Genomic DNA, 23,978 nt, shown 5'->3' on the forward strand with positions numbered 1-23,978 from the left:
CAGCCTGGACCCTGGGTTCCAGGACGTGGGTCCTCGCGTCTGCCTGGATGATGACTTCAACCTATTTCCTGCGTCTCCCTGGGACATGGCCCCCCTCCTCCGGCCACAGGGGTGGAGGTGGGTAATGAGACAGGCTCGGTGATCATTTCTAATGCCCCCTCCAGCCCTGACATTCTCTGAGCGGTGACCAGTAAGACCGTATCTACCAGGTGACACATGACTGCCAAGTGTGGGTGTTTTAATCGGTGCAATTTCAGAATACCGGAGCCAGTTCTCACCGAGGGTTCCTGGGTTCATCAGTCCTGCGGTACCTCGGACGGAACCCGAGTCGATGGCGGGTCTGTAGTGGGTTCAGTTTTCTCAGAGCTGTCTGTCTCCGATCAGGCACCGACATTCTCTTCAAAGCTTAAAATCACATTTCGGGTTTTTTTTTGGGTTGTGTTTTGTGAGATTCTATTTTCCCGTTATGGTTATAAACTTTGCTGCCCAGTGTTGCCCCTGGGAGCTTGGAGGAAACAGTTTGGAAAATGCATCATTTTTGGGATGGGATGCCATTGCCTGGAAGCCTAATTTAATGGCTGGGTCCTGTGTGAACAGATAGTAAATGTTTCTGGAACCTTCTAGGCCCTGCCGCTGCCCCATGAGGACCCCCAGGCTTTGGCTTGTTGGGACCTCTCAGACCAGTGGTCATTCTTGGCAGTTTGAATCCACTTTGGCCAAGCTCCCAGGATAGGCCTGTCTCTCCTTCAGTAACTGCGGCCTTATTCTGGTAAGAGATTGAGGCCCGCGGGTGGTGGTTAATGTTTGCTGTAGGGACTGTCTTATCTCCAACCACCCAAGTGTGACCAGAAAGAGACTGCCCTGACGCATCTTTTGTTTGTCTCTAATTATGTTTAATAAGATGAGGGGGGGCGGGGGGCATACACAAAAGAAGAGCTAGTATAACGAAACCCCAGTTTCCCTTAGAATTAGAACTTTAAAACCCATGAGTTGAGTAGAAAAACCCAAATAATTTGCTGCCCTCTTTTCTCTGTTTTGTCCAGCCTTGCCGCCGATTCTAAGTTTTTGAAATTTGTCCCGGCCAGACTTCCTGGTCCCCTCTCCTCACACCCCTGGGCCCAAGGGAGGCCCTGGCAGTGCAAGGGCCAGTCCAGCAGGGCCTGTCCTGCTGGGCCTGTGCTGGGGCTGTGGTGGACCCGGCCTGAAAGCAGGAATGCAGATTGGGACTTCCTGGGTGCCATGGTAACCAGCAAGCGAGGCCTGGGGACCTCAGGTTAATGATTAAGTCCTTCATGCCTTTTGCGATGAGGTCATGGCCCTCGGTATTCCCAGCCGCCGCCCCCCCCCCCACTCCCCCACCAAACGTAGGGGCATTTTCCTCCTCTTAGTCTTTCCAGCTGAGGGTGGATGAAAAATGTGTTGGAGGAGCTAGCGGTGTAAAGCAGCTATCTGGGGGGTGGGGGGGGGCGCTGGCGAATCTGCTGGAAGGCACAGCCTTGCCCTGTCCTCTGGGGGTGAAGATGCTTGAGCACCCCAGACCTACCCTGTAAGTTCTGCTTCTGTCCTGATAGTTTTAAAAGCCCATATTTGTTTTCATTGTGATGTAAACAGGAAGTGTCAGATCCTCACTGTTCTGGCATTTTCTCTGGGGCCAGCAGTAAGTGGTCTTTTCCTCCCTCCAGTGCGGGAGAAGGGGATGCTGGGAGAGGGGGACGAGGAGCTGCTCACTGTGGTGGGCTGGTGGGCTCATGTTTGGTCCTCTACTCTCAGTTGCACCTTTGTTTCGACGTGGGGGACAGCGGCCATACCTCTGAGCTCGTCAGGGGCCTTCTTCATAACCTTCTCCACCCCTACCCATCCCCATGAAAGTGAGGGGATGGCGAACCCCTGGGCAGACTCTGAAGCTGTGGTCAGTTGAGTAGTCAGCACAGAGGGCCGTGGGCTGCTGTGGCCTTGGGTGGGATTTGACCTCTTTGCAACACGGGAGAGCAATCCCGGTATCTTTCACTTGTCCGTATTGCCATCCTTTCTGGAAGACTCAGCTAGGGACAAAAGGCAGGGTGGGGCACCCCAGACCATTTTAGGGGATGCCCAGATGTGGCATTAGTTACCTTAAGTCCCATGAGAAGCCCTTCAGTAAAAAATAAAAATTAAAAAATTAAAAAGTGAGTAGATTTAAGAAACAACAATAAATCCTAGCAGCGGTGCATCTTCCCACGAGAAAACCAGTTTGTGAAACTGCTTGGCTGCGGGAGGCTCCGCAGGTGCCCAAGGGAAAGACCTTCTTCTGGGAAGCGTTGGCCCGCTCGTGCCCGCACCCACCAGGCTTTCTTTCTGGGATGGGTAGGCAGGTTTGAACAGGTGTTGTCGCAAAGCTGGGGAGAGTGTACATGTGGGTACACGTGTGTACAGGTGTCCTAGGAACGTGTGCGTGCATGTGTGTTTGCGTGCAAGTGTTTGCATGTTTTTTTTCCGCAGCCGTGGTACTTGGCCCTTACAGGTGCCTCCTGACCGACTCTACTTAACGCCCAGCCTTGTGGGACAATGCTGTTTGGGTGATTTTTTTTTTTTTTTAAAGATTTTATTTATTTATTTGACAGAGAGAGATCACAAGTAGGCAGAGAGAGTGAGAGGGAAGCAGGCTCCCTGCTGAGCAGAGAGCCCGATGTGGGACTCGATCCCAGGACCCTGAGATCATGACCTGAGCTGAAGGCAGCGGCTTAAACCACTGAGCCACCCAGGCGCCCCTGTTTGGGTGATTTTAATCGGAGGGAAGCAGCCCAGGAGTTTCCAAGGAAAAAGCCCCATTGGCCATATTCCTTTTTTAAAAAACTATGTCTGAGGTCCTGTTTTCCAGGGCTCCCAAACTTGAATCATTCCCAGAATTGCCTGGGGACCTTCATTGGGGACAGAGGCCTGGGACCTGCCCTGCTTGGCCCTGCCGGGCCTCTGTGTGCCCCAAGGTGATCTCCATCCACACCAGTGAGCGGGTCCTGGGCTAGGTTGCGGGTCCTCTCTCTGGCTGACCATTAGAATCAGCTGTGGAGGATTTTGAGGCCCAAAGCCCACCCAGAATCTGTGGTGTGGGACCTGGCACAGGGACTTAAATCCGCTGTTGGGTCCTGGGGAAACTATGAACACTGGGAGTGTTCACAATGGAGCAGAGGGACCCATGCTGTGTTTAAAAAAAAAATTAGTGTGGCTGCAGAAGAAATGTCCGGTCCGCGTTCATTCAGTTTCTGGAAGACTTCTGCAAGCAGCCTGGGGGAGAGGGATGGTGGTACCCTCCAGGAATGCTAAGGGGAGGGAGGTGGGACCCAGGCCTCTCAGCAAAGTATTTGGCAAAGCACCCATGAAGCCTTCTTTCAGGGATCCCCGGAGTGAAGCCTGGTCTGGCTCAGGTAGGCGCTTAGTAATACATCTGAAAATCCTCAGGCCAAGATTCAGAAGTAGGGACTGGATGGGATACTGCTGTGTGGCTTTGGGGTAAATTCATCAGCTCCCCCAAAGCAGAGGAGTCCCCTGAAATGTGATGTTGAAGGCATCTGGTGAGGTTTTCTGCTTGGAAGGGGGGGCAAAGGGGATTTGGTGGTTCGGCAGAAGTCCACACAACCTGGGGAGCCCGGAAGGGGAGAGGGGAGCTCAGAGGGGCTGAAGTCCTTTGCTGTGTGTGTGCCGCCTCAACCCTGTGACCCCGCCAGGCCTGGCACCAGCCACTTTCTGAGTGTCACCTCTGCATCCTGGACACAGCCTTACCAGGAGATCATGCTTGGGTGAGACTCCAGGATGCGTTATTTATTTATTTATTTATTTATTTTTATTTAATTAATTAATTAATTTATACATACATACAGAGAAAGACTGAGAGGGAACACAAGCAGGGGGAGTGGGAGAGGGAGAAGCAGGCTTCCCGCCGAGCAGGGAGCACGATGCGGGGCTCAGTCCCAGGACCCTGGGATCATGACCTGAGCTGATGGCAGATGCCTAACGACTGAGCCATCCAGGGATGCAGAATTTAGGGATCCCAAGCCCCTGGAATACAGAATCTAGACCAAAGGCTGTGCATGTCTAATAATAATTGTTGGGACTTAGTAACCCCTTCCTATTCCATGCTGCTCTCCTACATTATCTGCTTCAGTCCTTGCGGCAGCCCCACAAGGCAGCATTCAGTTTGTTCTAGTTGCTTTGGCGGCAGGACATTGACCAAGGCTGTAAATTAAGTCGTCATCATCATTGGGATTTATCGTAATTATCATTGCAGCGATCACCGAGCATGTCCTGCGTGCCAGCCACCACTGAACACTTGCATGCCTTGCTGTCAGTCCTCATAATGACCTTACGGAGATCTGGATGCTCCTCCTTATTTGGAGGTGGAGGCACTGAGGATTGGCTGGGCTATTGTGGCCTGGGCCTGCAGATCTCTCTTTCTTTTTTTTAAGTTTTTATTTTAATTTCAGTTAACATACAGTGTCATACTAGTTTCAGGCATACAATAAAGTGATTTGATGCTTCCATACGTCACCCCGTGCTCATCACAACAGGTGTGCTCCTTAATCCCCATCACCTGCCCATCGCCTAATTCCCCCATCCCCCACTCTCCTCTAGTAACTGTTTCTTGGTTTGTCCCCCCCTCTTTTCTTCCCTCTTTGCTCACTTGTTTCTTAAATTTCGCAAATGAATGAAATCGTACGGCGTGTCTTTGACTGACTTATTTCACTTGGCATTCTACTCTAGCTCCTGCCATGCCATTGCAAATGGCAAGATTTCATCCTTTTTAATGGCTAAATAGTATTCCAGTGTATAGATTTACCATGCATTCTTTATCCATTCATCAGTCGGGGGACACTTGGGCTTCTTCCCTATCTTGGCTATTGTAGATAATGCTGCTATAAACATAGGGGAGCATGTGTCCCTTCCAATTATTCCAATTGTTCTTGTATTTGTGGGGCAAATACCCAGTAGTGTGATTGCTGGGTCATAGGGTAGCTCTATTTTTAACTTTTTGAGGACCCTCCATGCTGTTTTCCAGGGTGGCTGCAGCAGCTTGCATTCCCGCCAACAGTGCACCAGGACTCTCTTCTCTCCGCATCCTGGTCAACACCTGTTGTTTCTTGCGTTGTTGATTTGAGCTATTCTGACAGGTGTATGTGATTATGCATGCAAATTTCATGCAGATTCCTAAAGGGTATCCGTGGGGTTGGAGTAGTCCAGGGATCCGGGTTGTGGGCTGGATTCCTGCCACCATGCCTGCCTCCTGGCCTGGCTGGCGCCTTAGTGCAGGTGCAGGGTGCAGACCCCACCATGATAGGTGAGGGCCCTGAAGATGAGCAAGGCTCAGGAGCTTGTCAAAGCTGCCAGCAAGTAAATGGCAGAGTTGGAATTCCAAGCCTGGTCTGCTGATTGGGGGCTGTTGCTCCTAACCAGCTCCAACGTGGGAGAACTGTGTGCCCATCAGAGCCTTCCAGTGTGGCCTGTCCTTTCCCAGGGCTGGCCCATGGAAGAGGTCCTGTGAGACAAGGTGACAGTCGTTGAAAGGCCTCTCTGCCGATTCTGAAAGCTTGTGACCCAAGTAAGGCATCAATGGAAACTTAATGTCTTAGGCTCTGACATTTTACCTCCACGTTCCTTCACTTTTCCTTTTGCTGATTTAAAGTCAGCTGCATCCTCTGCTCCCCCTCCCCTGCCCTCCAGCCCTGGGGAAAAGGGCTGCTTGACTCGTGGGGGCTGGGGTGTAGATGCTAGGAGGGGCTGGCTGGCCTCCAGCCTTGGGAGGAGGACCATCTCATAGATGATCATAGTAGCCGGCAGCGTAACAATGGCACAGGTCAGGGCCTTCTTCTGGGCAGACGCTCGTTTATCATCCATTGCTTGCCTTCACTGGAGCGCCCGCACATTCTACCCGACTGTCAGTCGGCATGATCGTGACAGAGATGACTGGCTCTCGGCCTTGGGGGCTGGAGAGCCAATGGCAAGAACGCCCTGCTGCCCAGCCTTGAACTTGGAGGTGGGGGTGGGGCGGACAGCTGTGACCGTGGGCTGAGTGAGGGGCTGTGCTGCTGTCTCAGGGAGAGATCTGTGCCCGGCCCTTCCCGTGTCTTCTCTGGGCCTGCGCTGCCAGCACAGCTCTGGTGGGGACCGTAACAATGAGTCCATATTACATGGAAGCAGCGTCATCCTCCCTGGGTGCCAGGCCCCGTGCTGATCGCTTCACGAGCATTCACTGGTTTCATCCTCAACACCTACCCTTTGAGGAGGATGCTGTTATTTTGTTTGGGAGAAACTATGCTTGCTTCTAAGTCTAAAGCAGAGGTTCTCACCTGGGACCATCTCGTCTTCAAGGGGACGTTCGTTGGTTGCCACAGTTCAGGTTTGCCACTGTCCTCTTGTGGGGAGAGGCCAGGAATGCTGCCGAACACCTGCAGTGCACAGGCCAGCCCCGTAAACACAGAAGGGTCCAAACCAAACGTCAGTAGTGGGAGGTTGGGAAACGGATCTCAAGAGAGTTAGAAACGGCAGTATTCAGCCTTTCACCCAGTTTGATATCATGAACTTCTTTTTTTAAAATTAACTAATTGATTTGTCGGAGAGAAGGAGAGAGCACAAGCAGGGGGAGCAGCAGGCGGGGAAGAGGGAAAAGCAGGCTTCCGCTGAGCAGGGAGCCCAATGCAGGGCTCAATCCCAGGACCCTAGGATCATGACCTGAGCCAAAGGCAGCCACTCAGCAGACTGAGCCATCCCAGGCGTCCCTGACAGCATTGATTTCTGCTTGAACCCTACTTGTGGTCACTGCTACAGTTCACCATCTACTTCTGGTCCTCCCACTGACCACGAGGTAGGATTGCACCTGCTGCCTTCACAGAGCTGGGTGGAGATGTGACTTGTGTTGGCCAGTAACACGTGAGCAGGAAGTAACCTGACGTTGCAAAGTGGAAACTTTTAAGAGCTCAGGTACAATTTACCGCATTGTTTCCTCCTTACTGTGGCAACCGTCAGAGCTCCTGGATGGTGCAGGCACCAGCAGCCTGAGTCCTGGAGTAAGGAGGACCACGGCAGAGCTCTGGGTCAGCTCTTGTACCCAGACAGTGTGAATGAGGGCCAACCTTTGTCATTTACGCCGCTGAGATTTCGGGGTGGTTTGTTATGGCACAGTCTCTCCAAAGCTGACTGGTGTATTCTCGCTAGAACAAGAAGAAGCTAGGATTTGGATTAGACTGGTGGAGTGTGTTCTGTCTGTCTGGATACTGTGGGCAAAGGCTCAGGTACCCAGTACTGGAAGATTGCACCGTCCGAAGATGTGCGCAGCCCGTGGGAGGGTTAAGGATGCTGGTGAGTTGCTTCGCAGAAGAAATGGGAGCTTAGAAGATCCGTCAGGCTCATCCAGACCTCTCTGAGATCTCAAGGGGTCAGGTGTCATTGCTAACATCTGTGAGTCCCTGGGATGCTCACCCAACCTGGGGAAGGATCTCTCTGTTCCTGGCCTGGGAATGACCCAGGGGCAAAGTCCGTCTTTTCCTGCCTAGGGCTTCTTGCGGCATCTGGAAGAGTATTGTTTGTCTAGTGAGCTGGGTGGGAGGACAGGGTAGAAAGTGCCAGATGGTGTGCAGCTGGAGGGCCTGGAGGGCTCTGGGGGAGGGGCTGTCCCGAGGCCCCACAGGGCCTGCTTTCAGGGGTGGGGCATGGGCTGGGTGTTTCTCACTTTCTCTGGGGTTCAGAAGTGCACAAAGCACCTCAACCCCAGGGTCTCCGTGAAATAGGAATACTGCAGGGTGGGGTGTCCTGCAGCAGCGAGCCCTGGAGAGGACCTCTGGCCCCCTGGCGTTGCCCAAGCAGGTGCTGCCTTACCTGAATGGCACCTGTGGCCTTGGAGAGGGTGTCAGCACATGGGAACTGCTCCAGAGGCTCACTGGGAGTGCTCCTCTCCCTCGGAGGCTTGGGCAATGATCGGGTCGTGTCAGGAGCAGGCTTCTCCTGGCACAGAGCCAGCGCCCTTCCCAGCCGCATAGAACAAAGTCAGCTTGACTCACGCTCCCAGGTGCCTCAGTGTTTCCACCAAGAGAAGGGGCCTAATCAGGAGAGCCTGCCCCATCTGCCTTCCACCAGAGTGGTCCCGTAAAGCCAGGGACGGATGTCCGCACAAGTCATAAAGGGAGGAACGATGTATGGGCTCTCTTGCCACTCTGTTCACAGCTTCAAAGGAACTCTTACCAAAGGGGACAGGGTGGGAGCCTTGGAATGGCTTTGACTCCGAATGGGCACCTGCTGGCTGGGGCAGATCTGAGCTGGGAATACTGGTCAGTGGGTCTATCTGGGGCTGTTTAAATCCTCAGGGTGTGTGGGGTGCTTCTTGTAAGTCCGCTCCTTTCCCCTTGAGCTGCCTTCACTAATGAAGGAAGGATTGGTTCTTCATTCCAGAAGGTGCCAGCGGTGTCCACCTCTGCTGGGTGACTCATTCAGATTCGGGCCACAGGGGTTTGGTATTGTTATGAAGGTAACATGGCATAGAGGCCAAGAGCCGTGCTCTAAAGCCAGACAGCCTGGGCATGAATCCCAGCCTTGCCATGCCCTAGCTGTGTGATCTTGAGTGAGTGACTGATCTGCCCATGACTCAGTTGCCTGATCAGCAGAATGGGAGTGATCCCAGTACCTGCTTCCATAGCGATACAGTGCGGTTCAAATGAGCCGGTGTGTTTGGTATGGGGCGAGTGCTTTCGGCCGTGCCAGTAGACCATAAACATGCAGCTGTTCATATTTTTTTATTGCCCTTTTCCTCGTTTAGGGCCAGGTCGTGGCGTGACCAACAGGTTGCCGTCAGCCGGGCTTTTCCGCAGTTCTTCTCGCTGTAACCATAGTGTCCTTGCTGTCACTGGAAGCACCAAGCAAGACATAGTTCAAGTCTTAGCCCCGAGGCTGCAGGGGGTGTGGGACTCCAGACCTCGGGGACAGCTTTTTGTATGCTTGCTTTTCTTGGTATTTCTCTCATTTTTTTCTCTTCCCAGAAGATAGCCGCCTTTAAAAAATGATGCATTGCTTAAATAGTCTGATGATGTTAAAAAAATTGGCTGACTGCCCGGTACCTAACTGAAGCTTTGATTATCTCCATGCCTCCTCTCTGTCCTCATCTGCAAGCAGACGTGCATCCAGTAAGGAAGGAGTAGACACACGTTCAGACAATGCTGTCCCCCTGTCCCTGCCGCCCCAAATATAACACACCGGAAGTTGGTAGAGGAGTAGTAGATTTGAAGTCTGGGGTCTGGTGGGTTTTGGCTCGGGTTGGCCTTGATCCTTGCTGGCCGGGCCATCTGGGAAAGTTCATTGGTCCCTGGGGAGCCTTGCTCTCTCCCTTGTGAAGCATGGGAAGAAGACTATCATGACTTCGGACTTGTAATAATAAAAAAAAAGTAGTATAGGTAAATGTTCTGGGATAGTGTGGTTGTTGGAACAAAGCATACTCTTTTTTTTTTTTTTTTTTTAAGTAGGCTCCATTACCAGCGTGGAGGCCAGCCTGGGATTTGAACTCACAACCCTGTGATCAAGACCTGAGCTGAGATCAGGAGTTGGAGACTTAATTGTTAAAGCCACCCAGGTGCCCTCAAATCATACTCTTTACTAGAAAAGCTGTGCACGTTTACAGTAGAGCTTTTACTAGCTGCCTGATACTTGGTTGTATGCATTTAGCCAGATTTTTTCCAACCCATGTGTGGGGTTGGACGTTATTTCTCCTTTGATTGTATTTTTCTGGAAGCAGCTGCCAGCCCCTGAAGATGAACTTTACCCTTTACATTGGTAACTTGGTGTTCTTCAGGGTTTTGCTTAGCCGAGAGGCTGCCCAGAGCCTTGCTGTGGGGGTCAGCTTTTTTCTCTTGGTGGGGGGAGGGAGGGCAGGGTAAGGGGTTCCCCGAAGCTGGATTTTTCTCTGATGTGGTCTGGGTGTAGGTTCAGCTCCCTGGGGGATGGTGGTGCTGCAGGCTTTGGGTTCTGCAGGTGTCATGGAAACCCCCCAGCTGGGCCCAAGCCGGAGGAGGAAGGAGGGGAAAACTTTTTCACCGCCCACAAACAGGTATTTCCTGTCAGCCCGAGCTGTCAGAGAAATCAGCCCCCTTGGTAATTCAGAAAGGGGAGCCCCACCCATGCCACTCCCCACCCGCCAGGGTCAGAAACTCCCAGGATTCGGTGAACGGGGGACAGCTGCACTGCCCAATGGAACTTTGTGTAATAGTGGAAATGTTCATTCTGCTCTTTCCTGAGTGGCTGCCATTCACCACACGTGGCTCTTGAGCCCCTAAAAATGTGGCTGGTCCATCCTGGGTAGAAATACATGCAGATTTAGAAGACAGTGGGAACCAAAGAATGTAAAAGATCTTCCTTTTTCATATTTTGTATGTTTTTTTATTACACTTTGAAGTGATTTGGGGGATGTGATTGGTGAGACAGATATCGTTGCAATTGATACCTTCTGTTTCTTCTTATAACGTGGCCACTAGAAAATAATAAAGATCCGTGGGCGCTAACATTATACTTTTACTGGGCAGCTCTGTCCTAAGAGTGTAGGCTGCAGCTGTTGTCCTGCCCCACGAGGGGCTGACTTGGCTGGGAGAGGGGAGAAGTGAAACCCACCTGGGCACCCCCCGCAGTCATTGGATAAATATTGGGTGAAGAGGCCAGAGCCCTTTATTAGGTATGTGTTGGGAAGGCCTTGGGCTCCACGCCCTTGTCCAGGGACCAGGGTCAGGGCGGGGGGATTTAGTTTACAGGTACTTGTGGGGGGAGGGTCACTGTATAATCCTAGCTTCGGAGCTTGAGGTACAGCACCCCGCCCCCTCCCCACCCCCACCCCAAGTGTCCGGGGCACTGGCTGGTCCCTATCTCCACCCAGATCACCTGGGCCACTTCCTCACTGCTTGCTCCGCCCTGACCTGAGATAACACCGTGGTTTTCTTTTTTTCCACGGAAGGACTCCATACGTTCCTTCTGAGGGTGGTGAGTCATGGCAGAGCCAAGCCGGGAACTGACCCGGGAGCCGCCGTCCCTGACTGGACAATGGAGGTAGCAGGGGTTGTCCTCTACCTGTGCTCACCTGGTCTTAGTGACCTCATTCGACTTTGCCTCCCTGAGCCTCCATTTCCTCATCCGTAGAAGGGGAATGTTGTCAAGAGAAAACATACCCTGAAGAGAGAGGTAAGGGTCGAGAACCTGTAGGAGGGCTTGATGAAGCTGTGGTACCACCATGAGGGGTGATTTGTATCGTTCGATGGCTGTTTTTGCAGAAACAAAAGAATTGGAAAGAACACCAAAGCTAGAGGGGTGCCCGGGTGGCTCAAGTTGGTTAAGCGTCTGCCTTTGGCTCAGGTCATGATCCCAGGGTTCTGGGATTGAGTCCTGCGTCGGGCTCCCTGCTCAGAGGGGAGCCTGCTTCTCCCTCTCCCTCTGCCTGCTGCTCCCCCTGCTTGTGCTCACTCTCCCTCTCTGACAAATAAATTAATAAAATCTTTAAAAAACAAACAAACAAAGAAACACCGGAGCTGGAGAAATTGGAACCTTAAGACTGAAGAGCTGAGTGGACTGAGATTGGGGTAATCCAGGTAAAAACGTACCCCCCAAGCCTTGGTAGGTTGCTCAGAAGGGTTTAAAGGAGACCGTGTATGCCTGGCTTGTGCTTAGCAATGCTTAGTCGCCTCTCTTTTCCCGAACATTCGGGCTGGGCTATGGTCTGAGCTGAAGGCTGTCAGGGGACAGCCTTGTCTAGCTCCTTTTTAAAGTGTACAAATACCACTTCCTGGCTTGGTTCTGAGCAGTGGAGGAGTTTTCATCCTTTAAGCATCCTGCAGCCTCCCAGGCCCACTTTGGGGCCCCGGCATTATCTCCGTACTGGCCGCTGCTCCTCTCCAGAAACCCCGTGGCATCTTAGCAGATCCTGGAGTGCCTTCCTGTCCCCCGTCCTCACAGCTCTCCTGGCAGTGGGTTGGACGGCCATCGTCCCATCGTAGAAGACAGGTTCTCAGAAGGTGGGGTGAGCATACCTGTGCACATAGTCCTTGGAAGAACAGTCTGGAAACTCCAAAAGAAACCCTTGCTATCAGATTCTTTGGTGTTCACTTTCTTGGGGAAAAAGTTAGGAGGGTGGGATAGAGATTTTACAGGATGTGTGGCTCTTGCAGAATGGTTGTCTGGGAAGAGGTGGATGAAAAGCATGTTGTGGGGGCACCTGGCGGGCTGGACACTTGCCATTTCTAAGTCACCAGCCACCTATAGGGAGCTGACTGTTGGGTGTAGACACCATCATGATGGCTTAGAGCCGGGAAGCGTCTCTGCTTTTACTTCCCTCCCAGTCTGAGTGCTTTGGGGATTCCAGGCTGGTGAAGTGAGCCCCTGGGAGTAATTTTGCTTTCCTGGGGGTAAGAGCGTGTGCGTGTGTGTGGGCTGCCTTTAGTCTGCTGAGAAGAGGTTTTTTAACACATAAATGGGTGGGGGCATCGGTGGGCACTTGGGGACTGGAGCTCAGAACGGAAGGACAACAGCCTGCCATCCCAGTCTGTCAGGTTCTACTCGTGTGGGATCTGTGGACGGTTGGGTGGTTTCCTGCAGGACCCTGGTGGAGTGCTGGGCTGGGAAGAATTGGCTGTGGCTTGGTTGAGGCATCTCTATAGAAAGACTGTGTGTTTTAAGGACAGCTTTGGTCAACCACAAAAGCTTAGGAAAGGGGACGGGTCCCAGGTGAGCTTTGGCAGTAGCCAAGCAAGGTTCCCCAGGGGACAGGGCACCCCAGCCATTAACCTGTGTCTTCCATCACTGTGGCTAGCTGCAAGCTTCCAGGGTTTTTTGTATGCGTGTGTGTGTGTGTTTCCCCCTTCAGTGTCCCCAAACGTGGCAGTTTTCCAGCTAGGTGTCAGGTAAGGACAAGCTCACCAAACAGACATCTGCTTAAGAGTAAACCCAATCACCAGGGGGAATATACAGAGTCATACAGCCCTTGTAGGAGAGCAGAACCTGAGACATCAATTTTTCGGCATAAAACAGTGGAGTGGCTCTGTGCTGCCTCTCGCTGTCTTGTGTGTGTTGGGTTAGCTTGGGCCCATCCTCAGGGCTGGGAGCGGGCTAGACTCCAGACCCACTGTCTCTGCACTGAAGTCCTGGCCATGGACTCGGCCCCTAGCTTTTGCTCAGACGGCTCAGCAAAACATCCACCTCTTTTCGGCGTCCTTTCTAGTACTTTCTGAGCTTCTCTTATTTCAGGTCTTCGTCACTAATCTGTGGAGCAAATGTGTATGTCCCAAACTATTTCCTTCCTCCCAGGAGCTTACAGTTGCTCTGGTTGTGGGAGATAGAGACAAATGTACTAGAAGCATCTAAGGAAGAATGTCATGCATTACCTCGGCCAGTTTCTGGCTGAACACAAATGTGAGCACCCCCCCACCCACCCCTCTGAAGAGAAGGGTGGGGGGCACCCTGGCTGGGGTGGGGTGGTAATAAGTTAGCAGGAGATTCAAGTTCAGTTCAGATGTGTTGAGTACCCACAGTGGGCTGGGTTTGTTATCCGGACATCATTCTTCTTCATTTTTTATTTTTAACGGTTTCTATTATAAAATAGAGTCAAAGAAGTCCCCAAAATGTAACAGTGCAGCTCAGTGAATGACCACAGAGTGAGCGCCCTTAGAACTGCTTTCAGATCGAGAACTGGAACCTTCCCAACACTCCAGAGGTCTCCCCGATCACAATCCCTTCCCCTTACTCCCCAAAGTAACATTGGCCTGACTTAAAAAAAAAAAAAAATTATTTATTTATTTGACAGAGAGAGAAAGAGACAGAGAGAGAGGGAACCCAAGCAGGGGGAGTGGGAGAGGAAGAAGCAGGCTTCCCACTGAGCAGGAAGCCGGATGCGGGGCTCGATCCCAGGACCCAGGAATCATGACCTGAGCTGGAGGTAGATGCCTAACAATTGAGCCACCCAGGCCAGGGGCACCTTTTACAGTCGTCACTGCCCTGCTTCTGAAAAACGATTATTTTACCATCCTAAGTACCATACTAAGCACCGTCCTTTAGGTTGTCCTGTTTTTTGGATTTTCTTTTTTTTTTTATAATTTTTTTAAAGATTTTGTTTATTTATTTGACAGACAGAGGTCACAAGTAGGCAGAGAAGCAGGCAGAGAGGAAAGCAGGCTCCCTGCTGAGCAGAGAGCCCTATGCGGGGCTCCACCCCAAGACCCTGAGACCATGACCTGAACCGAAGGCAGAGGCTTTAACCCACTGAACCACCCAGGAGCCCCTGTTTTTTGGATTTTCTGTAGGGAGAATCAGACTGTAGGTGTTCTATAGTATTTTGCTTTTTACGCTTGGTGTTGTGTTTGTGAAATGTAGGCATTTTTGGCGCATGTGGCTATTACTCATTTTCACTGCAGCGTACTATTCCAGCAAGCGATCGGCACAGTTTCTGTTCTCCTGTTGATGGACATTTGGTTTGTTTACAGTTTGGGAATGTTACCCAGAATCCTGCTATGATCACTGTTGGACAGACCTTTGGGACACACCTGTGTGTGTGCACACACACGCACACCCGTCCTCCTACTTTTTGTGGGATGTACCTGGTGGTGTAACCGTGTCCTCTTATTCCTTCTTTACGTCAGCCCCGGTCAGCAGATTGGGGAGGGTTGGCTTGGCTCAGCAGGTGGGAATCTTGGCTACTGGCCTGCCTCTGTACTCCTTGGGTTGCCTCTGAGCACCTAATGGGCCCACATCACCTTTCCAGGCCTTGTGGGAGTTCCTGCTGGTAAGGCCTGTGTTTGGTGCCTGGGTAACTCTGTAGGTGGACCACGTATCATGTGACAGATTGCTCAGGAAGGCAGATGAACAGTATCGGGGTGCAGCCTGTCCATCACAGTCCTCCAGGTGGGCCTGAATGCCCAGCCCCTCGAAGCTTCGGTGTCTGCCCACAGCGTTTCCTCCTGAGTGGTGTTGGCTCTCCTCCAGCATCCCCAGTGCAGAATGGTCAGGAAGGCCCAGGCCTCAACCGAGTCTCCCAGCCACTGCTTGCGGTGCAGCTAAGCTCTTAATGTGTTTTCATAATCAAAGCAGAAAGGTCCCATTGTGGCTCTAACGCCTTTGCCATAAAGCGCTTTTTGTTTCCTAGCAAAATTCCAAGCTGCAAAAGCGAGTCAGCTTAGCATAGACACAATAGTAATGAATGGCCACTTGCCACTTGCAGCAGCTAGGCAAATCTTCTGGTAAATCACGGGGGGCCAGCCTCTGGTTTATTGAGATACCCCAAAGATGCCAAGATACTTTGCAGGCCACCTGGAGGAACGCAGTAAGATAGTTAGGAGTCGTTTTGGTCATCCTGGAATTACAGTCTGTATGAATGTGGCAGGGTTCTCTTGGATCCGTGTTTGGAAAATCCAGATGACATTGGGTTAAATAAGTCAGGGGGTTGGTTTTCTCATGAAACAAGAAGTCCTAAGGCAGGCGGTCCTAGGGCTTCTTGTTGACTCCTTGTGTCTCTTTGCTGTTCCATCCTTGGCGCATAAACTTTTCCCTCAGGCTCAAGATGCCTGTGGCAGCCTGGACTTCACAGCTGTAATCCAGGCAGGAAGAAGGCGAGAGAGACTGGAAGCGGGTTTTTGCCAACTGACTCTTACCCATGTGAATGAGGAAAATGAACTTCTCAGAAGTACCAAGCAGTAGGCTTCCCTTAACGTTTCAGTGGCTAGAACTGGGTCATGGGGCAACCACCGGCAGCAAGGGAGCCCGGGAGCCACGTGCTCTCTACAAAATCAAGGGTCCCCGAGGTTCCAGAAGAGGGGAGAATGGATGGGGGAAGGCCGCTAACAGCAGGGGCCACTACACGCTGGATAGCATAGGGAACGAATGCATGTTACAGAAAGTCCATTTCCTTGGTAACACTGACTCTTGTGAGCACCAAAATGTATGTCAATCATTTGACATGGCGCCAGTAGGCGCAGACATGGTTTTTGAAACAATCTAACGGCATCAGATTTTGCACTGTGGCTGGGGAGCCTCAGTCCCTGTGGGGTGTGGTCTGTGGGGCTGCTTGGCCTGAGACAAGTCTGCTTTTTTGACCCTTGGGGCTGCTTTGTGGCTTCTCCTGCTTGTTCTGTCATTGCAGTCACATCTTGTGGTCTCCGTGCACTCGCCTCTAGATGCCATAGTTCTTCTCACTGTCACACTGTCTGCTTTCTACATTCTGTGGATGGGAGACCCCGGGTGTCAGATGTGACAGTAAGCACATGGGCATGGAGGCCTGGGCTCTGGGGAGAGCCGGAAGGGCAGGTTAGCTTGAATCTTCCTTTGGAGACTGTTTTGTCCTCTCTGAGGCCTTTGCTTTCTCCCGGCCTCCCAGATAAGAGAATTAATGACTATACTTCAAAACAAAAACAAACCAAGGGCAGTTTGCAGTCCTGTTCTCCCAGCAGGGTGAGACTAGATAATCATTTTTTTGTGGCTCACTTCAGGTGGATTTTCCCATCACCACTCAGATAACTTCCTCCTTGCCTCAGCTGTCCCTCAGAATGTAAAACCCCATTTTATAAGCGCAACAACTGTAAAACCTATTTTCTCCCCCGCTGGTTGAGAGACCTATCACATTCAGGCAATAAACAAAGGAGAAAATCAAGAAGATGTGGCTGTGTGACTTTGGACAAGTGACCCAGTCCCTCTGGGTCTATTTCCTTATCTGTAAAAGGAGGATAAATATTAATGACTTGGGCGTCATTTAAAGAAGTAAATTAGAATGAGTTGAAAAATGGGATGGTAGCCTAGCACATAGTAAGTACGCAATAAAAACCATTATTGATATTGTTGTTGTTATTAAAGAAAGAGCATGTGCAGTACGGGATCAGGCCACCTGGGAAAAGTATTTGGACACACAGCAGTCTGAGCTGTATTTACCTGATGAGAGTGATAAATCCATTGTTTGGACAACACTAGGGAACCAAGAAGAGATATATTAGTGTGTCTTTGCCCTTGCTCCCTTCCTGTGACAGTGCAGAGTGGAGTTTCTTTTTCTTCCTTCCCTCCAGTAATTTTATATCTGATGATAAAACCACGTATGTGTTCCTCGTGGAGAATTGGAGAAATGTAAAAACATAAAGAGAATTTTAAAATCACTCTTAAAACACATGTACCTAAAAAAAACCCCCCAAAAACAAAAAAACACACATGTACCTGTGTGTGTAGAGAGAAAAAAAGAATTTTATTTATTTTTTTTTAAAGATTTTATTTATTTGACAGAGGGAGCACAAGCAGTGGGAGGGGCAGAGGGAAAGGAGAAGCCGACTTCCTGTTGAACAGGGAGCCTGATGCTGAGCTTGATCCTGGGACTCTTAGGGTCATGACCTGAGCTGAAGGCAGTCGCTTAACCAACTGAGCTATTCAGGTGCCTGGGACAGAACTTTAAAAAGGCGGGGCCGGGGCACCTGGGTGGCTCAGTGGATTAAGCCTCTGCCTTCAGCTCAGGTCATGATCCCAGGGTCCTGGGATTGAGCCCCACATCGGGCTCTCTGCTCGGCGGAGAGCCTGCTTCCTCCTCTCTCTCTGCCCACCTGTGATCTCTCTCTCTCTGTCAAATAAATTAAAAAAAAAAAAAAAGGCGGGGCCGCCCTGTGCTTTCTGCTCTGTGCCCTCGGTTTTCATGGCACAGTGAACAGTGCCCGGTGTAAGTACAGCTTTCTGTGTGCTGTTCCGCGCAGCGTTCTCTTGGGTGGGTTTTTACCCAGAGCAGGGAGAGAACACGGAGGATTCAGACTGACTTGCTTTCCTGGGTGGTTGTCGGGAATCATTCCCTTGGCCCCCGTCCATATTGTAGAAGCTGCTTTTGTCCAGTTGTGACACTGAGTGGATTGTGGTTGTCCCCAGGTTCTGTTACTGGGGTTGTTGTAAGCTGGGGTTGTGAATAGAAGATTGGGGTCTGGAATGATTTCAGATGCAGCCAGGTGCCGGCAGGCATGTAATTACCGTGGAGGGACCCTTGTAGGCTAAAGGAGTCAGATGATTCAAGCTGTGTATCATTCAGTCCTGACTGAGGACCTGCTGTGTCCCACAACAAAGGCTTTGCCCAGGGAAGGGCCTTGCAGGGAGGGGCCTGCCTTGCAAGGTTCTCCAGGTGTGGACAGCTTGAATGGATTAGCTTAGAAGCAAGGTGAGGCAATGGCCCTCACCTTTTTGTTTCTAAAGCATTTCATGCTGGGCGAGGAAGCTGTCCTTGTGAAATTTGGCATGGACTTTAATATTCTTAAAGTGAAAAGAAAAAGCTGAAGGTGTTTGCTTTGAAAGTACTTTCTCTGGGAAGTGTAGATGTTACCTGGAAGAGTATAGAAGTAGTTTCTAGTCGTCCTGGTGTTTGCAGTCCATCCACCTGTCCATCTGCCTTCGGAGAGCCCACTGTCTACCAGGCCCTGTGCTGGGAACTGTACGCAGGGGCACAGTGTGTCGAGGGAGGCAGACAACTGGGTCAGTCACTGACGTTCTGTGCCGACAAGTCCTGTGGAAAGCAAAGTGGGCGCAGGGACCCGTTGGCAAGAGTGGGGAGGGCTCAAGGCTGTGATGTTCAAACGGGAGAGAAGGTATATCAGGCCCCTGGCCCCGGACCAAGGACACGGTTTCATTATTGCCGGGAAGGTTCCACACCCCTGAGTTGTGGCTTCAGTGGCCAGAGACCATAGAGAGCCGTTAAGGGAGCAGACATTTGCCGGTGTCTGCCCTGGCCGGCCACTGTGCCAGGACACGTACTGGAAACCCTGCATCCTGTTTCAGAGCTTTAGATACTATGGCTCAGCCGTTGGGTGATCCCATCCAGGTCATGCTGCCCCGAGGTAGCAAGGCTGGCCTTAGCCTCAGGCTGGCTTGACCCTGAAGCCTCAGGCTGCAGAACTCCCTGTGGTGGTGGTGGGGGGGGCTTGCAGGCTGCTGCTGCTGCTGCTGGGCAGTGTAACAGCCGACCAGAGGCCTACACAAACAGTGGCTTGTGGTCAGGAGATGGAAAGCTTGGCTGCGATTCCCGTGCAGGGGGCGGTCCTGCTGATGGGAAATAAGGCTTTGGACTAAGCAAAATAGTAAATTATCTAGATGCCCCCCCCAGCCTTAACAAGCCCCCAGGGACTCCACAGCACCCAGATGGGGGAGATCTGGGAGCCTCTGCCTCTCTCTGGGCTTTGGTTGCCCACTCACCAGACACAGGTCCCAGCCTGTCCGGGTCTCAAATATGGGGCCCTGTTGGGGTTGGCGTCCAGAGGCAGGAGGCTGGGAAATCCCCTCAAGTTTGTTTAGTTCAGCAACACTCTTCACTGTACCCATTTTACAGTGGAGGAAACTGAGGCTGGCTTCACCCTCATCCTTTGGTGCTTCTGGGGTGTCGGCAGGTTTCTCGCTCTGATTTTACTGGCCGAGGAAGGTTTGATGCCAGGAACGAGGAGCCAGATGGTGCTGGCTATATTCTGTGCCACGCTGAAAGCCACGGGACTCTGGCTGTCCCTGGAGTGAGATGTCCCCTCAGTGTACAGCCTTCCCTCGGGCACCCGACTTTGGCCAGAACGGAGGACCCTGCTCTGCGGGGTCGGCCGTATGAGCACCTTGAGCGGCCAGGTTGTTGTGTGGGGATTTGGGGGACGGTTAGGCCAAATGAAAGAGCAGAAGGGCTCCTGAGCTTTACGTGAAAATCTTGGACATGGGTGGGGGGCGGGTGCCACAGAGTGGGGGACCTGAGCCAGCACTGCAGGGAAGCCCATGGCACAGGCTTTGAACCTGAGCCCTGGAGATGGTGCGATCTCTTGGGGCTGCCACCAGATACTACGTGGAGGGAGGTCTCAGGAGTGGGGCGATGGGGAAGGGGATGAACCCACAGGTGATGTCAGGCACTCTGTGGCGCTCCCTGTACCTAATTATTCCATGTCACCCCAATGCTGCTCTGAGGTGGGCAGCACTGTCCCCATGTTGAATACGTGGAGACAAGGTTCTGGCAAGTTCCAGACCTCGCCCAGTTTCATGTAGCACGTGGAGTTTGACTCCCAGGTTCTTCCTACCTCACCAAGACAAGATGCCCGTCCTATTTGGGTTGCAGTCCTAGATCCGGGTGGTTTCTGGAGCTTTCCACCAGCTGGGCAGAGGTTCGGGTGCCTCCGCAGGAGGGAGGGTTATGTTTCTCCCCTCCCGGAGCAGGAACTTTGGCAAGTTTGTTGCCCGGAAACGAAACGAGTTAATATTTGGAAGGGCTTTGTTCAGACTGAGCCTGGCACATGCCCACCAAGTGTTTGTTAAATAAAATGAAGGTAAATAAATAAGTAAATAAAATGCTAATAACACCCCCATGGGCCCCGAGGTCTCCTTGTCTCAGCCTTGTCTCTGCCAGCAGGCTTCTCCATGCAAGCGGGCACAATGGAGCTTTGTTCTTCTGCCCCTTTTGTCTGCAGGAGGCCTCTGCGTGGCTGACTCACAGGCAGGAGGCCAGGCTGTGCTTGCCCGAGTTTCCCAGGCCCCCGGCCTGGCCGCCTCCAGCTCCTGCTGTTTTCCTCCAGGGGCTCCCGGACAGGGAGGTGACCCTCCGAGCCGTGGACGGCAGGGGATGCCGCCTTCAGCCTGTGGTTGCCTGTTTCCCCAGCAGACAGAAGGAGAGGGTGAGACCCACCCCCACGAGGGGACGTCCAACTGGCTGAGAGCAGGTAGAGAGAAGGTGAGCTTTGGAGACGGTGGGATGTTTTCCGTTTGCCTGTCTGCGTAAGTGGGCTCTTGGAGAACTGGGCCTTAAATCATTACATCCCCGTGAGAAGGGAGCTGGTGCGGAGGTGCTGTTGGCCTGTCGGCTGTGTGGCTTGGGAAGTTCCACGGGCAAGTCAGTCTTGTGAAATGGGTTTCCCAGCGGTCCGGCCCCAGTGGCTGCCATCGCCGGGAACAGTGGTTCTTAACCCTGTCTGCACATCACCTGGGCAGCTTTTATTTTATTTTATTTTATTTTAAAGATTTCCACTTATTTTAGGCGGGGAGGAGGCCAGAGGGAAAGAGAGAGGGAAACGCAGGCAGACTGCGCTCAGTGTGGAGTCTGACACGGGGGCTTGATCTCACAACCCAGAGATCATGATAAGAACCAAAATCAAGAGTCAGATGCCTAACCCACAGAGCCACCCAGGTGTCCCGACTGGGATGTTTTAAAACATACTGATATTTGCCGAGTTGACTTCATACCTCTGGGGTGGGTCCCGGGCACCTTATCCCTATCCTCTCTCCTTGTGAGCCTATACACAGGGAGGGGCAGGAATGTCTGTTAGTGTGCTAGAGCTGAAAAGACCGTTCCAGCCGCTCGTCCCTCCCTTGGGTTTACCCACAAGAAGGACGATGAGCTGGCGAAGGCTACGTTGGTAGGGGCAGACTGGGGTAGAACCGGGTCTCCACTGTGGGACTCAGGCTTTCCCCCCAGTGCTGACTGCTGCCTCATTACTTCTCATGCTCCTGGTTATGGGAACAGAGAGCAGTTGTTTGGCATCATGTTGACAATAAATTGTCCGCTTGTCACCCATGCTGGTAGAGAGACCGGGCTCAGCGTCACATTGTCCGGGAAAGCTCGCCAGCAGCTCCCAGCTTGTGTTTAGTCTTCCTGTCCTCCCTGCTCCCTTTATCTCGCATGTTGTTGACATTGCATCCTTCCACGTAGCATTGCTCTTACTTACTTTGTGGGCTGTGAGCCTCCTGGGGATCTAGCCGGGTCTAGCAGTCGTTATAAACCCGTGCCTGGACAGGGCAGGCATCCAGGAAGCATTGGTGGGGTGGGAGGGTGGGTACCTATCCAGGAGCGTTCCATCATTCTTCTGAGCCCTGGAGTTAAGTGGGTCAAGGCATTTACCCTTCTGTATCTGAATCAAGTCCAGATGAAAGACGCACGGCCAGGCAGAGTCAGGAAAAACAAGACTGGGAAGGGGCTGTGTACTCAATCTTGGGAAGACTGGCTTACCTAAAATAACAACTGTGGCTCCTCTCTGGCCCTCCCTCCCTGGGCCCTCCTGCCCAGTGCCCTTTTGCAGCAGGCAGGTCCAGTGTAAGTATCGCAGCCGGAATCCCTGGCTGGTTATTTGGAAATAAACAAGTTGGCCCCTCTCTCTGTCTGGGACTTTCCTTTATCAGGAGATACTCACAAGTCACCACCCGAGATGCGACGTTTTTTTCCAGCAGCTGGGAGGGAGGACTCTGGGGAAAACAAGGAGGGCTCGTGATGGGTCCAGTACCTTGCAAACTGAGCTCTTCTGTGATCATGTTGGTTTCTGGGGAGGCTTGAGGGGATGTGGATGTAGACGACTCCCCATGCCTGCCTCCCTTTTGCAGGGTGGCCCATCCCCCACATGGCAGCTAGGCAGCCTTCTGGGGAGAGGAGCTCAGGCTGAGGCTATTCCTCTGTGTCTGCTCTAGCTAATTCAGAGTATTCAGGGGCATGTGCATGCTGGCGGGGGGATGGACATGGAGGCCAGTGATATCAGCAAAGTAAAATAACAGTGGTTCAAACAACTTAATTTTTCTTACACATAAAAGGGGTCTGGAGGTGGGAGCCCTGGGCTGCTGTAGCGGATCTGCAAAGACCTAGGGAAGTACATTCCTTCCAGTTCACCTGCTCTGTCATTCCTCATCCTCACGTTCCAAGGTAGCTTCTAGAGCTCCAGCTATCACTCGTCCTCACATTCCAAGACAGCTGCTAGAGCTCCACCATCACATCATCTTTCCAGGCAGTGGAATGAATGAGGGACTGGGGGAAGGATGTTCTTTAAATATTCTTTTTGAGATTGCCACCGGACTCTTACATTGACATGTCATTGACCTGACGTTAGTCACACAGTACACCTAGCTACAAGAGAGGATGGAAATGGGCCAACTAAAAGCATTCTATTAGGAAAAGTGGGAGACAACTAGGTGATGAAAAGGCAAGAGAGAATGAGGTTGGCTCAGACCTGCTGAGTTTGAGGTGCCTCTGGGCCATTCAGGCAAGCCATCCCTTTGGGAGTTGAATGGATGGGTCTGGAGTTTGAGGGAGAGGTGGGGCCCAGAGTTTCTGATTAAGGAGGCATCAATATACAGGTGGTGGTGGGGGTTCGAAGTAGAAGGACAATGGGAAGCCGGGAGGAGAGGATCCCTGTGCCACCCGCCTTAGTGAGGTCAAGCAGATGAATGTGGAAATAAGAAGACTAAGTCTATGGCCTTTCTGCAGGAGCAGTCCCAGTGAAGTGGAGAGACTCAGACCTTTGGGCCTGAAGGAAGAGGAGGGAAGGTGGACGCTGGAGGGAAGGTGTTTTCTTAAGACCTAAAAAGACTTGGGTGAGGGTTTAGAGGCTATGGGACAGCTTGGCCCGGCTTCTCTAACCCCCACTGCCTTCAGAAGGAAGGAGGTGACCAAGGGAGGTGATGAGTTCCAAGGGGCAAGGAGAGGCACGCTGAGGGAGCTCTAGGCCAGACCATCTCTGCATGGGGGCTCCTCTGGCAGGGAGACCCGGGAGCTGGGAAAGAATGAGCAATTAGGTAGAAGCAAGTGAAAGAACTGCTAAGCCACAGGAAGGAGGTTCAAATCCACAACTCAGGAAATTCAACCCACCTGCATATTTAGTTTTCTCCAGTAGCAATTAAAGAAGCAGAGAAGGACCCATCCCCCCAGGATTAGGAGGCACAGGCCGGGTGTCAGCAAAAGGCTGCGGGGTCCTGGAGGGGGTGTGACTGTGGAGTTCAGGCAAGGTTCTTGCCTGAAGCAAAGCAAGGTGCTTGCTTTCCTAAGTGACAGAGAAGGATGGGATATGTTTAAAAAGTCTTGACCTGTGAAGTTGTAAATGTCAGGGCATTTTCCTATCATTCCTGAAAATCTGGTCGTCCTTGATACACAGAATTGAGTTCTCTTAGTCATCCAAATCAGTGCTTCAGTAATCTTGGCTTTCATTAATTTGTAGGCCATTTATTTAATATCAGACTGTATCCACTTGTTACTTTGGATGGGGCAGTGTACCGTCAAGCAG

At 51.9% G+C, this 23,978-nt stretch overlaps 1 protein-coding gene across 7 annotated transcripts in view; it reads left to right on the forward strand.

The window, feature by feature from the left end:
• Window positions 1-23,978, forward strand: part of KSR1 (kinase suppressor of ras 1) — a 155,119-nt gene that overhangs the window by 34,035 nt on the left and 97,106 nt on the right. Inside the window, exon 2 of one of the 7 annotated variants that reach the window (XM_045986488.1) lies at window positions 20,517-20,671. The exons of 5 other annotated variants lie outside the window; for them this stretch is intronic. In XM_045986488.1, coding sequence (XP_045842444.1) covers window positions 20,564-20,671 — 108 coding nt within the window. In that variant the 5' untranslated portion in view covers window positions 20,517-20,563. Of the gene's footprint in view, window positions 1-6,998; window positions 7,327-20,516; window positions 20,672-23,978 lie in introns of those variants that run through there. One more of the 7 variants, XM_045986489.1, reaches the window with a different exon arrangement.

This window comes from Meles meles, chromosome 18 (assembly GCF_922984935.1).
Source record: "Meles meles chromosome 18, mMelMel3.1 paternal haplotype, whole genome shotgun sequence".
Taxonomy (NCBI): domain Eukaryota; kingdom Metazoa; phylum Chordata; class Mammalia; order Carnivora; family Mustelidae; genus Meles; species Meles meles.